The following is a 20791-nucleotide window of genomic DNA, read 5'->3' on the forward strand; positions in this document are numbered from 1 at the left end:
TTAGGATACACACCAACACATTAGTTATGTGTAATGGTGTGTATCCCAGCTCCTGTGGGCTGCTTCATACTGTCTTCATGGCCGCCTGATATTTCCCTGAGCGGCTATCTTCAGGTCCTGTATGGGTTAACAATAGTCTCTGCTAGTATGAAGAGTTTCCCCACTCGCCTTCCCTCTCTGCCATTCAGAGACCAGTCATTACGTAATTGGGCAGTGGACATACTGAACTTTGTCTGCTCCTCCTTATTCACAGAAAATAATGCATTGTGGGAGACTAGTAGTACAAACTGTCTGAATGGTGGCGCAGTACCTAACACTAGCAGTGGCAGCTGTTAACCCATGCAGCACCAGAAGATAGCTGCTCAGAGCAATATTTGATGGCTTTTAAGGGAGGATTTTACAAGAAGCAGCAGTCTGCCAGAGATGGGATACATATCATTACATGTAACTAATGATGTTGGTGCTGTATTCCGAAAAAAGAAAAAAAATAAATATCAGCTTTAATTATTTATCCTGATTGATAGAAAGTGCCGTCTGCAGTTTAATGTGGTATAAATGTTTTCATTTTGGATCATAACACTGGATAGGAATCAGGTGGATCCTAGTAATGGCTGTATTTGCAGGCACGAGCTCTTGGAAGAGGCACGGAGACAGGGCTTGCCATTTGCACAGTGGGATGGTCCAACCGTGGTTGTCTGGTTGGAGGTAAGTAATTTCTGCACTATAAACTTAAGCAAACCTTATCAGAGAACAGAGTGTAACCTCCTTTCCTACATTAATTCATTCCAGCTTTGGGTCGGGATGCCTGCCTGGTACGTGGCTGCCTGTCGGGCCAATGTGAAGAGTGGGGCAATAATGTCTGCTTTGTCAGACACTGAAATCCAGAGAGAGATCGGTATCAGTAACCCACTTCACAGGCTAAAGCTGAGACTAGCTATCCAGGAGATCATGTCTTTAACCAGTCCATCAGCTCCTCCAACCTCGAGAACGGTACGTTCAACTGCATCAGTGTTATTAAAAAAAGATTCTCTTGTTTAACAAAAAGCAGGATGTTTTTTAACATTAAGACAATGTCAATCACCAACCAAACTAGAGTGGAACTCTTACCTGCTTTCTTTGGGGTGAGAGTATATAGTCTACAGTCCAGATATCAAAGCCCTGAAAAATTGTGTCTGGGTCTCCCACCTACTTTGCAGCTTACTGGCTACTGTGTACACAAGTCCTAATTTATAGGATAACTGTACATTTATACACAATTTTCTCTAGGCATCCTGGCCAAATCTAATCCACCCTTCTCCACAATATATACCCCAATTTTTTGTAAAATATAAAAGAGGATATTACGGCGAGTAAATAGATACCCAACATGTCATGTTTTAAAATTGCGCACGCTCGTGGAATGGCGTGAAACTGTGGTGCTTAAAAAATCTCCATGGGTGATGATTTAAAAATGTCTACAGTTTAGCGGTGTAAAGTTAGAGGAGGTCTAGTGTGAGAATTATTGCTCTTGCTCTGACGTTCGTGGTGATACCTCGTGTGTGGTTTGAACTCCGTTTACATATGTGGGCATGGCCTACGTATGCGTTCACCACTACGTGGGGGGACGGGGGCACTTTAAACTTTTTTTTTTTTAAATTTGTTAAATGTTTTTTTTTTTTGCGCTGTCCCTTTAAAAATAACCCTTCATGGTTTCTTACATCGGGGCCCTGAAGTTTCTAATTGCACCCATGGCTTATACAGTTGGATTGTTTAGAAACGTATAGAAGTCTGCGTTGCTGGCACCGATAAGATTTTGGCTCCTGGGAGATGAAGTATTGAATGGGGCATGACAGTGATATTATGGTAGTGTGATGGGTGCGGGTAGGTGGGATTTTGCCAGGGGGATAGAGAAAAAAATAATATCCTTTATCGTTCTGTTAGAGGTATTGGAACCTTGTTAACAGTTTTGTTTAACATAGCAATCAACTGGCACAATGTACTTGGGTCCTTGTGAGCTCTGGACTGCTCAATAGTTGGTTACTGTGAAAAACTGATTCCTGGAGTATGTTAGTAATTTTTTTTTTAACGTGTCTGTAAATAGACATGTGTCCTATTTATTTTTATGGGTAAATAAAACAATTTTGTGAATATGTATCCCAAAATTGGCAATCACCACCCTTTTAAATGTATATTTATTTAAAGAAAATCAGCCTTGGATGGACTTATGCAAGAATATTAATATACACTCATTATGAAATGATAATGCTGTCTTAGAGACCCCTTTACTTTATTTGTTTGAACCCCACACTCTGGCCTGATTGTCAGAGGCCGCCTAAAGTTTAACAGCTGTTGTGTTAATTGCCTGACCTCACACACTGGGAGTGATTTACTAAAAACGCATGGTGCAAAACCTGGTGCAGCTCTGCATGGAACCAATCAGCTTCAAGGTCTTACTGTCAAAGCCTAATTGAACAAGCTGACATTAGAAGCTGATTGGCTACCATGCTCCGCTACACCAGATTCTGAGTACTCCAGTTTTGGTAAATCTCCCTCACTGTCTTCCAGCATCTGAGACTGTCTAATAGTATCAAATAAACATGACCCACAATTAAGGGGAATTTGTGCATAGACATATAGACGCTGCAGTTGCTGACATAGTTTCGATTGTGTCAGGACTGTTATTTTGATTATGACTTTGCTTTTCATGCAGCAAGCAAGCAGGTCAATAATTCTGACTTCTCTACCTTGTTCCTGATCAGAAGATTAACAAAACTACATTGGATCCTCTACCTTTAAACACCAGTCCTAATAGTATGTCCAATATTTTCCTGACAGATGTGTTTAAAAACAAGCATAGACAACTACGGGGCATTTTAAACTGAAGTGTGAGGCATAGACAGTGCAAGTATACGTAAATAAGGGGAAAGCGTAAGTCTTTCACAAGTTATACAGTATAGTTAATTGTATCTTGTGTAAGCCCAGTCCATGACTGGTTCTCTTTAAGTTCAGTAGTCATTGATGTATAGAGCTGGTGTTTACTTCACTGTGAACTTATGTTGTAGATCTATGACAAAAGAGAAAAGTGGGCGATTGGTTGCTACAATCTCATTAGGCTAACAAACCTCTTCTCAAAAGTGAACCTGTCAGGTACTTCAGTGTGTTTAAACTAACAGTACTGCCAAAGTATTGGTCTTTCCTTATCCTCATACTGATTTCTGTGTACACAGGGAGCCCCTGGGCACTTCGTACAAATGATCGTAATGTCTGACAAAGGCAAAACTTTTTTTTGGATAGGGAGTCGAAGGGTTACATCCTCTGTCAAGTTTTTATTGCTGTCTGTTCTCCCCTGTTTGTACTGTGACCATTGTCCCCAAGAAAAAAAGTGAGAGGAAATCCAGTATATATTGGTTGTCCCCAGAACAGGAGGTGAGAGGAAATCTTCCAATGGGTACAACTGAACCTGGGAAGAAATGTCTAAGGAAGAATTCCCCTTACTATGGGAGATTTCTTCTAATTATCCTAGAGACAAGGCATGAAGGGGGAATAACCTAAATGCTACACAGACAGGAAAAATGAACTTACAGGGTTTTTAATCTTTATTTCCTTCCATTCTCGATCCAAAACATCAAAAACATTCTGGCTATACATGCGTTTTAAGCTGGACAGGAGTTGTTTATTTTTATCCACCTTGGATCCAGGGGCTCCTGATGTGCACGGAAATTGATTAAAGGATTTTTAATAACTGCTGACATCACAGGGTTTAACATATTTTAAACACATTGATACACCTGGTGAGTTTTCTTTAACATTTTATTCCAGCCAAAACTTTAGTTTTGGACCAAGTGGTGTGTAGGGTTAGTACCTCAAGTAGGTTTTTGACTGCTGTCTGTGCCACCATTGAAAAGATTTAAACTTGATTGGGAAGTATTTAAAGTTAATCTAAAATTTTATAGTTGGCACTATACCAACAGTGGGGGATCACTCAGTAGGCACGCCTGTCCCAGTGACAGCTTTCAGTAGTGGATTTTCAGCTTTTGGGAGATTACACCTCACTTCCTGTATCTTCCAGTTGATTGTATAGAGGAATCCCCCACTGCAGGCACATGCAGCAATTAAAAGCAGACAGAGATTCTAACGCCTTTTTCAGACAGCTTTGCCTTTACTGCAATATTGTGTGCGTGTTTAGCACTTGCAGTTTAAATACTCTTCTGAAATGTATTCATCTTATGAAATGTTTTATACATCCATTTTTGCAAAACCAACTTCTTATTAGCTTTTCATGCTGTTCCAAGGACCCATGTCTCTTGGAACAAAAACCTGTTTATTTTATGCATAGCAATAAAATGCATTTTCTTTAATTGGATTAAAGGGAAACTATAGTTTATTTTAAACCACATGTAAATGACACTGCTCCAGGCAAGCACATGCAGCAGCCTGCTGTGTGGGTCCTGTCTTCCCCTCTCCAGGCATACAGACACACAAGCTGCAATCTGCTGTCTTGCTGGACTGTAACCAGCTTTATTGATATTAGACTAGGTCAGACAAGTATTCTCTCCCCTATCTGGCATGTCTCTGCTCTGATGCATTTTACAAACTTGGTTTAATCATAGGAGGGCCTCCTATGATTAAGACTATTGAGTAAAATGTGTCAGAGAATGGAGTCACCTCTGATGTGGGAGTGAATGAATAACCTAGTCTGGTAATCATGTAAAGTTCGTTGTTGTTCAGCAAACAAAAAGTACAGCCAATAGTTTATTTTCAACAGGTATACGTTCGATTCTTCACTGTAACATTTACCTGAAAGTACTTTTTGACAGGACTTTCACTTTTAGGCTTTAGGCTTTTAGGCTTCTAGCAATTTTGTTTTTGGTCAGGTCAGACCTGCCCTGAGAGAAGAAGTATTAAAGCACAGTCCATTTATAGTGCTATTAAGAAAGCGGAGCCTGAATATGTTATAGTCAAATATGGCTGCCTCCAGTTAATCTTTAACTGCAAACCATATAGAAACAACTGTTTTAAGATGTTTTTAAAAAAAAAAAAAAAAATTACTTACATTGTAGTGGAACGTCTGTCAAAACAGTTTTCACCTTTTTTTTTTTTTTTTTTGCATCTCAGTGTTGCTTATCTCTATCCTTTCAGCCACTTCTGGAACACAGGACAGTGCTACTACCTAAACACCTCAATGAGCTTGATGGCACCCACCCTGCTCTGGCTGATAGCCACTGTAAGCCCAACACATGTAATCCAGAAAAGAGAAAAGGAAGCCGACACCATGGTATAATCCACAAATGGCTATCCTTTATTAATGAGAATTGGTAATAAAATCCAGTCCGAAACTTATGCGTTTTGACCAATCAGGCCTTAATTATGGTCATGATTAAGGCCCAGTCAACCAAAACATGTAGGATTTCTGCGTGGATTTATGACTGTACCTCATTAAATAAATAGACTCATTTGTGGATTATACTGTGGTGTTGGCTGCTTTTTCTGGATTTCAGACACTTACTCTCTATATACATATGCTCCATTGTCTGCTGCACATCATTTTTCTTTAGCGGCTTTGTGACATGGACAACAGTGAACCCCACCTGAGCAATGTGTGTCTGGACAGCCACATGTAGCTTCAATTAGGAGGTCATTTGACAGGGTGACAATACAGGAGCACAATTGGAAGACAGTTGCGATCCCATAACAGGCGGTGCATAAAATAGGACCTACATGGCAGGAATACCAGATATTCTTTTCATGAAAGGTGCTTTAATGAAGAGATGGAAAACAACATATGGAATTACATTATCATGTTAAAGTTTGAGATCTTCTTTAATGACCTGTCAGGGAACTAAAATGTTTTTTGATGCAGTTTTACCTATATGTCATAAAAATATTGTATAGACTTTAGTTTCCCTTTAAAGAAGTGTAAAATTTGTGTTGTATGAGCCTCCAAACAAAAACTTCAGAGTGGTTTACGTTATGCTGCCTTAATGGCATGTTTTCATAATGGCATTAGGGTTTCAGCTGTTTTCCTATGTAGACTTCAGTCTGGTTAAACCTAATTGCCGTAGACTCTTAGCGTTTGCTCTTTCCTTCTCCACTGTGTACCTGTTGCTTATATGTTGTGCCACCTTCCCTCTCTGTTACTGCTTCTCTCACTGGATGTGCTTGTAAATAGTCCACGGGAAATGTCTGGGTTACTCATGAAGAGATGGAAACTCTCACAGCCTCTCCACAAACGGTTAGTTTACAGCAGCACCGCCTGTGTTGTGTAGCATCCCCTGCGGGTGCCTCTTGCCACTTTTTCTTTGTAGATTTACTTTGAGTGTACTTGTAGACGCTCAATTCTTGTTTGATAGAGTTTAGGTTTTTGTTTTTTTTTAATAACCTCTTCAGTGTTGGCCAAACTGGTGTTTTTAAGGAGGTTTGCTCAACTCTTGAGAGGCTAATTTGGGAAATTAATAGAAACCAGTTGAACCTCTGTGTTAATAGGCAGACTGTGAGGCCCTTTCATTGCCACTGAGATTCTTCTGTGAGTTGCCATTCAACAGTTCATATGCGCCTTAAATTTTGGCCAATTCCTGCTGAATCTGTTAAAATGTGAGCCATAGGTGACCATGTTAGCATCCAGCTCAACAAACTAAAGGTGGCCATAGATGGACCTTTTTTTTTTTTTTTATGTATAACCTGTTCAGCCGGCAGACACAAGTGAGGTGGATGGGGAATCTCTCCACTGTTACATTGTATTCTGATAACAGGACTGTCTGCAGTCAGAATACACTGATCAGTGTCACTGGCCACTGTCTGAGAAAAGTTTTCAACATTTCTGTTCAACAGAAGTAAATTTGTGATCAACTTCTGTTGAGCGGGGGGTGATCACACATTGATCGAAATTTGGTGCATTCAGTAGGGTAAATCCAATCCATCTATGGCTGGCTTAAGACTGAAAAATCAGAGCCGGGGACTGCAACCAGTAAATGCAGTCAATGTTTTGTTATTAAGACAGACACAGGTGCAGGCTGTCTGAATATAACAGCTGGCAGGTGAGATTTCTCTGTCCATGTTATTTAGTGTGCATGGAAGAATTAGTGTTTTTCTTTAGCAAATGGGCTGAAAAAAGGAAATCTATCTGTATGGCTGGCCATAGTAGCAAGTTAAAGGCTTTCATTTGACAGAGTACAGTCCATTTCGGCTGCAGTGACACTTCATTCATGTCACTGTACAGCAGCCTGGTGTGTTGCGGTGCTGTACAATGACATGCGGTATCTTTCTGTGCACTGTGTTTAAATGCAGCTTCAGTCTGCATTTTATCGCAGCTGACTACACCACGACTCCAGGCTGCGCAAACAGGGCACATAAAAATAACGATTGTTTTTCTGTGGGTTGCGAACGGTGACTGCTGCTCTTCCATTGTAAAAAAAACGCCAGTTACCCCTATGTGTGAACAGGTACTAAGGATCCTCAATGAGATCTGTTAGTCACGGTGTGCACGTAAGCATGAGTACAGCGTATGGATGTATACTCTGGTTACAAAAGCACTGGCGTATATTCGAAAGCTATACTCATGTTTGAGAGCACTGGCATATACTCGGAACAGTTGTGTACTGCTATATAATAAAGAGATATATAGATAGTTAGATAGAGATATATATATATATATATATATATATATATATATATATATATATATATATATACACAGCTGTGCGCGGCTTTTCGCGCAGGGTGAATACACTAGAATGTATGTTGCACAGGCTCAAATCGCCTGTGTGCAAGGGGTGAAGGGATGCATTGTAACTAGACATTCTGAGAGCAGCAGCTGACTACAGTATATCAATGATTATATTTTAACAAATACTGAACAGAAACATTAATTTCTGACAATCATTGATGATACAGCTGCCAATAAAGATCAGTGCCTCCTATCCTCAAGCGTTAATAGGCCTGGAATATTTCAGTGATTACACAATAAACACGTAATCCTGGTAATTGTCCGGTGTTGAGTCCCTGCTGCAATATACAAGCCTTGAAGAAGTGACAGTGTTCTGAGCCTCTGAAACGGCAATATGCTGTATATGTTGTAAACAAACCCTAATATTAAAAGATTTGGACTCCGATTCTTGGTCTGGCACTCTTTAGAATTTGCAGATTCTAACAGCCACACGTCCTAGGTCAGCAATCGATTAACATGTGTTCCATGGTTTGCTTACAGCAAAAACATTGGTGCAAATTTTATACACACACACATTTTTATATTTTGTAGAGTAAAATGTATGTGGCACTGAGACCCTGTTATAAACCCAGAGGTTCCTGATGTTTCTATATGTTTCCACATTGCATGTGCACTGGAGGTTTGGGGAGGGGGTTGTGTGTTGCATGGAGTGACCACTTTATTCCCATTAACCCTGCTGACTAATGTTTTGTGTTCTTTTGCTTTCCTAATCCACCTAACACCAGGAAGATGAGGAGGGAAGCTGGGCTCAGGTTTGGGCGTTTTTCACTAATTTACGTTTTCATTTTCAATCACTTTTTAGCGCACATAAATCGGTTTCTTACATTTTCCTGCACTCTAGGCTAGCTTATATGCTGTTTTTGCACATTTCAAAGAGGCTACGGCGTGATGTTTTCACATCAAAAACAAGTTTTCCCCATTTCTAGTTAGGTTGCATTTTCACACGGTTCAAGTATCTCTTAAACTATTTCCATAGTGTCGGAGCAGAGCTTTTCCTCTGTTTTCGCTGTTTTGCGAATGGATGTTACAGCTGACCACTGCCAAACAGGAGAATAGTGTTCTGTCTTTTGCTCTGTGAAATCAACTACAAAAGAGATTATGTGCATTTTCTATAATACATAGCTTGACTGTAACAAAAAAAAAAAAACAGTTGAGTTGAAACTTTGAGAAGCAGTAACTTGGTATTTTATGCAGCTTAGTACAAAAAATATTCTATTTTACTAAATTTTTGGGATGCAATTAAAATAGAATTTCAGCCTCAACCTAACTAGCCTTAAAAATGCTCCCTCACCTTTCCCAACACCTCTGCTGACTAACCTGTGAAAATCAAAATGTGTATACTTACGTATTTTCCACTCCGTGCGGTCACATGATCCGGCTCTGCTGTGTCAGCCACAAGCAGCTGCAGGGGAGAAAAGTGAGCATCATCAACGGCTGAGACATGGGATCCTGTGCATGTCGTCACAGCTCCCTGAATTCCCATCTATTTTAATGCTTTCTTTCCTCTGCTGCCATAGGAGATCGCAATTCTGGAGCGGGCTAAAAATTAGTGTATCTGTAAATATACACTCACCGACCAGTTTATTAGGTACACCTGTTTAATTGCTTGGTAATACTTATTGCTAATCAGCCAATCACATGTCAGCAACTCAATGCATTTAGGCATCTAGACGTAGTAAAGACGACTTGCTGAAGTTCAAACTGAGTGTCAGATTGGGGAAGAAAGTTGATTTAAGTGACTTTGAACGTGGCATGGCTGTTGGTGTCAGACGGGCTGGTCTGAGTATTTCAAAAACTGCTGATTTACTGGGATTTTGACACCCAACCATCTATAGGGTTTACAGAGAACATATCCTGTGAGCGGCAGTAGATGAAAATGTCTTGTTGATGTCAGAGGCAACAGTAACTCAACCACTTGTTACAACCAAGGTATGCAGAATACCATCTCTGAACGCACAACATGGTGAACCTTGAAGCAGATGGGATAGAGCAACAGAAGACCACACCAGGTGCCACTCCTGTCAGCTAAGAACAGGAAACAGAAGCTACAATTCTCACAGGCTTACCAAAATCGGACAATAGAAGATTAGAAAAACATTGCTTGGTATGAGGAGTCTCGGTTTTCAGCTGTGACATTCAGATGGTGGGGTCAGAATTTGGCATAAACAACATGAAAACATGGATCCATCCTGCCTTGTATCAATGGTTCAGGCTAGTGGTATAATGGTGTGGGGGATATTTTCTGGGCCCCTTAGTACCAATTGAGAATCATTTAAACGCCACAGCCTACCTGAGTATTTTAGCAGATGATGTCCATCTCTTTATAACTACAGTGTCCCCATATTCTGATGGCTACTTCCAGCGGGATAATGCGCTATATCGCAAAGCGTAAATCATCTCAAACTGGTTTCTTGAACATGACAATGTGTTCACTGTACTCTAATGGCCTGCACAGTCAGCAAATCTCAATCCAATTGAGCACCTTTTGATATGTGGTAGAATGGTAGATTCGCATCATGGATGTGCAGCCGACAAATCTGTAGCAACTGCGTGATGCTATCATGTTAATATGGTCCAAAATCTCTGAGGAATGTTTCCAGCACCTTGTTGAATCTATGCCACGAAGAATGAAGGCAGTTCTGAAGACAAAAGGGGATGGATATATATAGATATACACACTACCTTGAAAACGTATTCGTACCAGTTGAAATTTTACATGTTACAACCAAAAACGTAAATGTATTTGATTGAGATTTTATGTGATAGACCAACACAAAGTGGCACATAATTGATTGTAAAGTGAAAGGAAAATGCTAAATGGCTTTCAAATTTTTTTTTATAAATATCTGAAGTGTGTGGCGTGCATTTGTTTTCAGCCCCACTTACTCTGATACCCCTAACTAAAATCTAGTGGAACAAATTGCCTTCAGAAGTCACCGAATTAGTAAATATAGTCCATCTGTGTGTAATTTAATTTTAGTATAAATACAGCTGTTCTGTGAAGTCCTCAGAGGTTTTAGAGAACATTAGTGAACAAACAGGATCATACAGGTCAAGGAGCTCACCAGACACGTCAGTAATAAAGTTGTGGATACATTTAAAGCAGGATTAGGTTATTAAAAAAATATCCCAAGCTTTGAACATCTCACAGAGCACTGTTTAAATCCATCATCTGGAAATGGAAAGATTATGGCGCAACTGCAACCCTACCAAGACATGGCCGTCCACCTAAATTGACAGGCCGGGCAAGGAGAACATTAATCAGAGAAGCAGCCAAGAGGCCCATGGTAACTCTGGAGGAGCTGCGGAGATCCACAGCTCAGGTGGGAGAATCTGTCCACAGGATAGCTATGAGTCATGCACTCCACAAATCTGGCCTTTATGGAAGAGTGGCAAGAAGAAAGCCATTGTTGAAAGAAAACCATAAGTCCCATTTGCAGTTTGCGAGAAGCCATGTGGGGGACACAGCAAGCATGTGGAAGAAGATGCTCTGGTCAGATGAGACCAAAATTTAACTTTTTGGCCTAAAAACAAACTGCTATGTGTGGTGGAAAACTAACACTGCATATCACCCTGAACACACCATCCCCACCATGAAACGTGGTGGCAGCATCATGTTGTGGGGATGATTTCCTTCAGCAGAGATAGGGGAGCTGTTCAGAGTTGGTGGGAAGACGGATGGAGCCAAATACAGGGAAAGAAATCTGAACCTTTACAAACACATAACAATATGCGTCTAAGGTTCAGGGCAGTCACTGAAAGAAATCAGGGAAGCTTTTATTGCTGCCTCTTTTTAATGTATCTTTGACAGTTCCATAGCAGGACATATTAAAGCGATGCTTACCCCAAACATGAGGTAAAAGCAGTCCTCTGCAAAAGTAGGCAAAGTATTTTCAACCTTCTGGTTATCTATGTCTCCTGCTTCCCTTCATTCCAGCACTGCAGCCTTTCTTTAAAATCTTCAATATTTCTAGAAATGTCAGGTTCTTGTGTCCCCTTCCGAGCTCTGTGGTTCCTATCACCAACCTCTACATCACTCCAGGAGACAGCAGTGACATAGGGGTCTGAAGATGGAACCACAGCCCACAGCAGGATCACAGGCAATCAACACTCTCAGAAGTGTCACATGCCAAAGATTCTGACAGAGTTGCAGCGCTGGAACAGAGCAAAGGTAGGAGAGGGAAGCCCACTACAGAGGTGAGTATACTTGTTGACTTTTGCAGGTAACTGCTTCTATGAAGACATTTAATAGATCAGGTCATTTAACAGAACATTTGCTGCTTTTACAAAGCACTCAGTTTATGCCATAAAACAAAGGGGAATTTGGGGTAGAAAAGTGTTTCCTTATATTTTGTAACCAGTTTTACAAAAGCTTTGCTCTTATTCTAGACCCTCGCATATGGCGACATGAATCATGAGTGGATTGGTAACGAGTGGTTGCCTAGCTTGGGCCTGCCTCAGTACCGAAGTTATTTTATGGAGTGCCTTGTTGATGCTAGAATGCTGGACCATTTGACAAAGAAGGACCTCCGTGGACAGTTGAAAATGGTGGACAGCTTTCACAGGTAGGATCCACCATGGCAGGTCACCCTGTAATCTGTACAATGGAGGTCTGGGAAAAGTTAGAGAAGTGTGCAATAAAATTTTCCCAATTCTTTTTCCAATCAGGAATAGTTTCCAGTGTGGCATTATGTGTTTACGGAGGTTGAACTATGACAGGAAAGAACTAGAGAGGAGAAGAGATGAAAGTCAAAATGAAATTAAAGGTATAAAAAATATATTACTGTATGTTTGATTTATTTTATTAAATAGTATGTTGGAATTGATGTTTAATGGTTACCAATACACAGGCAGCAGGCATTATTGCTGAGGGTACAGCCTGTTCATTCACAGGAACAGCCAGTCTTCATAACAGTGCAGCCCAGATATTTACCATAGAAAGAACAGAGAGGTCCTAACAAGTGTAGCCTTACTATCAACTAATACAATTGAATCCAAAAATTGGTAGTCAATATACATAGCAACCCTAACCCTTAAAAAGCAATATCTCCCTACAAGTCTGCCTCGTGTGTGAAGATAACTGGTACTATAAAGCAAATGTGTACTTATCCAGGTGAAGAAATCCTAAAACAACATATTACACACTTTTGGACATTAAATGCACCTATACAGTTAGTGGAATTTATTAACTACAGCACCCAGAATCTGGTGCTGCTGTGCTTGGCGACCAATTAACTTTTCATGTTTCAAAACTTTAGTGAACAAGGTGAAGATAGAAGTGGATTGGTTGCCATGCAGAGCTGCTTCAGGTTCTGTCTGCTCCACTTTTGATAAATTTCAATAATTAAACTTGAGATAAGACATTTTGCAACACATAAAAGAAATGAGAATAGCCAATCTGTTAACATGTGAGGAGAGAACCAGACTGACAGATTTTGTTTAGATGCATATTTATATATCAACACATTTGATAAATAGCCAATGCTTTTTGATGCAAATCCACCAATTTGAACAGACTGCGTATTTACCTTCAGATTTTTTATTCCCAGGAACCAGACATCCCTAAACCCTGATGAGAAGGGGCCTCTTGGAACCCCCCAAAATGAGTTGGCTTTTTATGAAATGCAGCATCTCAGTGCCCCGCCTTGCTACTCCTCTGAAGAAGCTTCAGCCCTGAGGCCAGCACTGGGCTGGCTCTTGGGAGGAGTTAGACAAATATCAGAACACTTTGATAAGTGGAAGTCAGTCTGGATAAATGGGTGTTCCTAGGCAGGCTGCATTTGCATGCAGACCACCCTAAGTAATGCCCACATGTTACCAAGGTTCTGTGATTAAAAGAGCTGAAATCCAGTAAATGAAAGTGGGGGGTCAGGGGCTGTTGGGGCAGGGGATTCATGCTAAATGATGCTGGATATCCCCCAGCCAGGATTGATGCTGGTTATCTTCCAGCCAGAAAATGGCGTTTGCTCTGTCTGACTTGCTGGAGCTCCTAATACACACTGTGAGTAAGCATTTTAAAGCAGAGCTCAAGTTTCACCATGCCCCCCCACCAATACCTATATTGCTGCTTTATCTACAGAACACATACTCACCCACACAATGATTCCAGCATTAGCCTGCTGTGATCTCCCTTTCAGGTGACATAACCCAGGTCCAGCACTCACCATCACGATTCTTTTAAGCCATCTGCCATTTCTGGGTTTATACCGCCAACTCCTGTTGACACAACAGGTCTGCCCTCTTGCCATTCTATGTGCCTGGTCCTGTAGCTTCCTCGGAGATGGGATATAACTATCTAAGGAGGCTTCAGGACCGGGAACACTTCATCTTGGCCTAAGCCAGTGTTTCTCAACTCCAGGCCTCATGGACCCCCAACAGGTCATGTTTTCAGGATTTCCCTCAGATGAAACAGCTGTGGTAATTACTAAGGCAGTGAAACTGATCAAATCACCTGTGCAAAATAATGGAAATCCTGAAAACATGACCTGTTGGGGGTCCATGAGGACTGGAGTTGAGAAACACTGGCCTAAGCCAAGATAAGGCTTAGGCCAAGGTAATCAAGCCAGAGTACAAATATAAAGAAGAAACCTAAATAAGCACATTAAAAAACTGCTTTGTGAATGTAGAGGGTTCAACCTTTTCTGGAGTTAGGTGTCGCTCACACAGGCATTCTTAAAGTGTTACTAAACCCAGGACCCTGCATTCACTCTATCTTGTCTCCCACAGTACAGAGAACATGGAAATGCAATTATTTTAGTAAATCTAAACTGCTAAATACCTTTTCTCATCAGCAGTTAGAGCAGTCTTGTGACTTCTATCAGTGTCTAGGTGAGCGCTGGTTAAAGCTTGTAGGAGGAGTTTGCTTTCTGCTCTAGAAGGATGCAGAACACTTGACATCTGGACAGTGCTGATTGGCCCTGTGCTGATCACATGCACTCACCCAAGAATAAAAAAAAAACCTCTCTAGCAATGCACACTAAACGAGCATGTGCCTAATGGCTACGGGTTCAGTCTTTCTTATCAGGAGATAAGACATGGACATTTGATTAAGAGGAGTAGAGAAGACAGGATCAAACAGCCTTTTTACACAATGCAGAGGATTAACCCCTTAGGTTCCACAGTGAGTATAACAAGCATGATTTACTGCATATACAGGAAGATTTTACTGTTGTGGGTTTAGTAACACTTTAAGCATACACCTGCGCAGGATGCACTGACCCATGTGGATGTCAAATTGGGAGCAGTGGCTGTGTCCCACACGGGGATGCATGGAATATACACTGTCTTTGCATGTGCATACGATTAGGTACACCCATGTAAACAATGCCAATTTTTTTTTTTTTACTGTTTTGTTTTTTAATTTAAATTTTATGATCTGTTTCTTTCCAGATGTCATTGTCTGGAGCAATGACCGGGTCATCAATTGGGTATTGTCCATTGGACTTAAAGAATATGCAAATAATCTTCTAGAAAGCGGTGTTCATGGTTCTCTGATTGCCTTAGATGAGACATTTGATCATAACACATTGGCTTTGCTGCTACAAATCCCCACTCAGAACACACAGGTAACTGGGGTCAGGTATAAGCCCTCCTCACAGAGGGACAGATATAATGTAGCAGTTTCCCCAGGTAATTCTTCATATCCTGTCTGTTTTAGGCACGTGCAACACTAGAGCGGGAATTCAATAATCTTCTTATAAGAGGAACAGATAGAAGATTTGATGATGTAAGACTTTGCTTTTTATTCTATGCTTATGTTGAATATATTCAAGTGAAACTCTCCTTAATCAAAAAGTTTTGTTAAATATTATAGTATTTTTTTTTTTTTTTTTTTTTTTTTAGGAATTTTACTTTAGACTTGTTTCTGCAGCTTTTAGAATAGTGCACATTTGTAAGGGGTCAAATACAAAGATAAGGCAGGGAGACTATGATCATCTAGCAAGTAGTTCTTATGTATTTAAGAACAGAACATCTCCCATTTTCCTCTGTGCTTTATTCTGTGCAGGCTGAATAATTAATTTGTAGGAATATGAATGTATTATGATTAAAAAGGTCCAATTGAAATTACAATATGTATGTAGATACACTGAACACTGGGCAGGAATTTAAAGCAGTATTAAACCCAAGCACAAATATTTATTATATTGCAGTTTACTAATTCTTAGATGTGATGGCTGCATTAGTTTTCTTTTTTAGGCTTTCTTTCCTTAATTTTCACCTGGTGATCCTGCCAGCAAGTCTATTTTTCAATATGGAAAACTGTCTTGCACAGCGGTTCTCAACCTGGGGGTCGAACAACCCTTTTACAGGGGTCGCCTAAGTATAGTATAGTACGTCTGTCAACACAAGGCTTGCAGTAAGCACTTCACATACTAGAGGGCGCCGTGTCGCCATGTCATGTCACGTGGGTCGGCAATTAGGTAGTTAGGCATCCAAGCCCCGCCCCTCATTGTCCTCCATTAATTCGGTGTGCGAGGAAAGGCAGGAGAAAATGGTTGTGAAAGAGCAGGCGGTTATAAGCGAGGAGGAGGCCGCACAGTACGACTGCCAGATCCGCCTGTGGGGGCTGGAGGCGCAGAATAGCTGACTGGACCGAGAACACTGCACGACCAGTCCGTTTCTTGTAATTTACAGCAGTACTAGTCGCTGTGCGTGGACTACAACTCCCCGCATTCCCTGCGGGGCTCAGGTCGTGAGTTCTGTGCCGTGGCATGCTGGGAGTTAGTCTCACTTGAACAGAGCATGCAGAGAATGGTGATCCTTCCCGAGGGGGACTGTACAGTCCTGGCTGGGACTTGTTTGCCATGTGAGGAGTGTTCTCCTGAAAAGCCCAGCCTGGGAGCATACACCACCATTGGTCTGCCCCAGGAGCAGGGGCAGACTGGCCCGAGGGCCCAGGGTCAGTAGGGGGTCCAATGAGATGCCGCTGGTACCTTTCAGAGGCTTTTTTGGGTGTGGTTTGAATGTGGGCGAGGACACGGGCCCCATGAGCCTCTATTTCCCGAGGGCCCCATGAGTTGTCAGTCCCCCCCTGCCCAGGAGAGCCTTGTGTGGGTAAGTGTGTTCTCTGATTTAGGTCTACTTTGTTACCTCTCTATATAAACTTGGTGTCATGGCTGAGCTGTGCCACCTGCCATTGTACTGTCCAGTCAGGTTACCTCAGCAGCCGGAAAAGACACTCTGATTGGTCAGTGGGTGGAGCTTAGCCTTGAATTAGTTGCAGCTTTGATCTAGTTAACCACTTGCCTACTGGGCACTTTTACCCCTTGTGTGCCCAGGCCAATTTTCAGCTCTCAGCGCTGTCACACTTTGAAAATTGTGTGGTCATGCAACACTGAACCCAATTGAAATTTTTAGCATTTTTCATAATAGTAGAAAAATTACAGTTATGAAGTGGCAACGAAAATAATTTTATGGTTGGGGGTCACCACAACATGAGGAATTGTATTAAAGGGTTGCGGCATTAGGAAGGTTGAGAACCACTGGTCTTGCAGATGGAGCAGTTAGAGGATTGAGACAAATCATTTAACAATGACAGGGACAGGGGTGCTTATAATGATCAGCTTTTTTTAATCTAAAACCTTTATCCTAAAAGGAACAAAAGTGTAAGCTGGAGTTTGGCTTCAATTTATTAGTGTATCTAAATCTGATACTATCTGGGGAACAAACACTGCCCTCCTCCCAGACTGACAATGCTGCTGTACAAAGGTGCGCCTGTGTTCCTTCATCCAAAGTGTAGGCATTCTAATACGGGAGGTGTGTTACTGGCCAGATCACCAGGTGAAAACAGGGAAAAACGACAAAAAAAAAAATAAGGAATATGCTGAACACATCTGATTGGTAAGCTGCAGAGTATATTACAGTTTTGGGTTTAATACTGCTTTAAATTTAACTGTCTTCTGGCTGTGGTATGGTAGAACATTATTGTAGTATAATTGCTCCACAGCACCAGTCCTAACTCCCTTCCCTGGCAGCAGGCTCCAGAGAAATACCGCTGCCACCTGTGTAGAAGAAGCAGTGTCTCTGCAGCAGTTTGACATGCCTCGCCAATGATAGAAATGTTTCCTATCCTCTTATGTACATGCTTCAGAATTAACCTTTCTTTAAATGCCAGATTAACTTTACAAAAGTCTTAGACTGTACGGGTCCCCAATGATTTCTAAAGGTGGCTCTGCATAGACCCTGGTACTACGGTTGCATGTTCTCCTCCCTCGCTGACTGGCCATTTACAATATGAAGTCTGGAGCTGTATGTATTTTGTGAATGGCAAGGAGGGAATAGGAGCTTATGTAACTGCAGCACTTAGAGCTGAGAGGGCACGGAAGAATAGCGGGGAGCTGTACTTCCACCCGCATGTAAACAAGAAAACTTGTGGGGTGAAGAACACAATGAACATTATGGCAAGCCGCCTAAGAAAAACCCATGTTCGACTCATTAAACTCTGGTAAGCTTATCATGGCTGGAGTTGGGCTTAAAGTAAACATTATTTTTGTCCTTTTTAGTCAACTTTTTCAGATATTATGGAACACGTTTTTTTTTAGAGCTAGGTGCTGTGACTTCCTTACTTAAACATACCCCTTTCTAGTGAATTAATGCTCAGGAGAGTAGAGTCAAAGCACATAGTTGGCTGAACCCCATGCTACAGAGAAAGGTCAGCTCCACACTGACAATTTGGTCTTTGTCTTAGGATGACGATAAAAGCTTTAGACGGGCCCCATCGTGGCGAAAGAAATTCCGACCAAAGGATGTGCGAGGATTGAGCGCCGGCTCTGCGGAGACACTCCCTGCCAACTTCAGAGTCAACTCTTCAATGTCTTCTCCTTCTATGCAGCCAAAGAAAATCCAGATGGATGGTAAGACTGCCAGCTTCTTGTGTGTCAGAATGCACGATATAAGTGTGTGCCCTTTCAGTGCATGTGTTGCTACTACTTTTGCTGACGTTTTCTTCATAACTATCTTTTTACACTACTATATCTTGTTTCCTAATAGTGTGTTGTAACTTTTTTTTCTATGCATTATGATCAGAAATATAAAATATCAATTGAAAATCTACTAGTTTATGGCCAGCTTTGGTCTATGTTTCTCCTCCAGAGAGTTGTTTATTAGATGCTCAGTCTGATAAATTTGATGTGTCTGATAGAAGATCTACCTGTTCTTCATTCGTAACAACCACTGGGTTTCTCCTAACTCGACTATGGACTCTGATCTCCACTATCTGCAGGAAAGAGGGATGCTTGCTAGTTGGGGGAACAGAGACTTTTGTTTAGACCAGGGGTCTTCAAACTTTTCAAAGGGCCGGTTTATGGTCCTTCAGACTTTTAGGGCCGGAGTATGGCCAGTGGGGGTAGAAAATGTTTCGGGCCCAGCATCAGTGAGAATAAACATGGCCTCAGGGATGGTGGTCAGTAGGAGGAAAAGTAGTGCCCCATCATTGGTATTAATGGGAGGAATAGTACCACATAAGTGTTATCAATAGTGCCTCATTGTTGGTGTCAGTGGGAGGAATACTGCTTCATATCATTGGGAGGAATAGTGCCCGAAGGGCTGGATAAAGGCTAGCAAAGGGCCACATCTGGCCCTCGAGCCCCAGTTTGGAGACCCCTGGTTTAGACTGATGGAAAGCAACCACTCACAGCTGCAAGAAGGCTTGACATGCAGTAGCAATTTAAATGTAGAAATGCTAGGTAGTTAAACCATTATGCTCAGTAATGTCCACCAATCACTGTGATACTCAGAAAGGTGTCATTAGTAGAATTAAGGTCAAAAAGGGCATGGGCGTGGAAGGCCACCAGTTGGAATCTCTAATTTAGATACTTCATGCTAAATAAGTACTTTCACTTTGAAAATGTAGTATTTCACCTTCAACATCTTCAACAACAGAATATATATGTCAAAAATAGTGCTGCGTAGTACTATGCAAATATTATAAACTAAATAATAACTAATCAAAAGTGCCTTAAGTATCAGCAAACAAATGAATATGTCAAAACCAGTGCTACACAATATGTAAATATTATGAACTAAAATAATGTGTCAAAACAAATTAAAATGTTAAACTCTTAGTCCATTGTGTCCATATGTTCTTAAGCAAAATCTCAAATGTGAGTATTTGTGATATGTGCAAAAGTGCCAGGCCCTTTTCAGATTTTCCACTTCTGCATCTCCCTTCACCAACACTTGTATGCGCTCACTTTATTTGTTGACCAAACATTAGGTCACATGCGCTTTATCCTTTTAAGTGGGGTCTCCTATACCATGGCTGTTAATATCTCGCCAGCATCCAGATATTTCAACAATACATCTCCATCCTATGCAATCCTCTGGTCAATATTGATTTAGGACTCAAAAAGGAAAAGGTTATATAGTGCTCTCTGTATAAAATATATTTTTTATCAAAATAGTATATACTTAAATTAAAATGTGCACAATTCCAGGTGCACAGCAGTAAATAGCCATTCCAGCAAAATTGCTGACCGTACACTTACGGCTTACGGCATGACATCACCGGCTCCTCACAATTTTATACTGTTTTCATATTATTGGTGAATATATACTTACATAATTTTTTTTTGTTAGCTAGGATTGGTGGAAGTTGGATATACACTCTCCCCTGTAGTGATTGTGTTTTAGGTTTTGTTTGTTTATCCTCAACAGACTAAATAGGGTTGTGGCAGTGTTTTTGTCCTGTAGCACTCACAATAGTCTTTAAATTTTAGCAAATGTACTGAGTCATCTTGTACTTGGTCTCTTTTTATCCCAAAGTTATAGAGGGACCTCATTCTGTATGGCTAGATCCAGTGTATGCACCTGGTTATAAAAGACACAATGCACGGGAGGAAAAAAAAAACTCACCAGGCTTGAATTGTGCAAACCCCACATTCTGGTCACCTGGTGTATAATTATATTGACACTTTTTCTCAGGAAGGGACTCTGGTGGTGCTGGATTTACAGTTGAAGGTGTTTTCATCCTATAAAGTGGTTTTCAAGGCTGAAGGTTTTTAACCTTCATGTGTTCTATTCTTGAAGGGTAAAAAATCTTCTGTGTGTTGCTCCCCCCCCCCCTTAGCCCCCCTAATACTCACCTGAGCC

General features: G+C 41.1%; 1 protein-coding gene across 10 annotated transcripts in view; it reads left to right on the forward strand.

Annotated features, from left to right (window-relative positions):
- PPFIA1 (PPFI scaffold protein A1) overlaps window positions 1-20791 on the forward strand; it is a 156857-nt gene that overhangs the window by 129563 nt on the left and 6503 nt on the right. For 6 of the 10 annotated variants that reach the window (XM_089684583.1, XM_089684585.1, XM_089684587.1 and 3 more), the window contains 9 exons: window positions 624-705; window positions 790-990; window positions 6149-6211; window positions 8428-8454; window positions 12092-12267; window positions 12371-12468; window positions 15092-15267; window positions 15360-15428; window positions 18390-18555. In XM_089684583.1, coding sequence (XP_089540709.1) covers window positions 624-705; window positions 790-990; window positions 6149-6211; window positions 8428-8454; window positions 12092-12267; window positions 12371-12468; window positions 15092-15267; window positions 15360-15428; window positions 18390-18555 — 1058 coding nt within the window. The remainder of the gene's footprint in view (window positions 1-623; window positions 706-789; window positions 991-6148; window positions 6212-8427; window positions 8455-12091; window positions 12268-12370; window positions 12469-15091; window positions 15268-15359; window positions 15429-18389; window positions 18556-20791) is intronic. The other 4 variants (XM_089684588.1, XM_089684592.1, XM_089684593.1 and 1 more) reach the window with 2 other exon arrangements.

This window comes from Staurois parvus, unplaced genomic scaffold, assembly GCF_062004578.1.
Source record: "Staurois parvus isolate SC_StPar_1 unplaced genomic scaffold, SC_StPar_1.0 ptg000350l, whole genome shotgun sequence".
NCBI classification, from domain to species: domain Eukaryota; kingdom Metazoa; phylum Chordata; class Amphibia; order Anura; family Ranidae; genus Staurois; species Staurois parvus.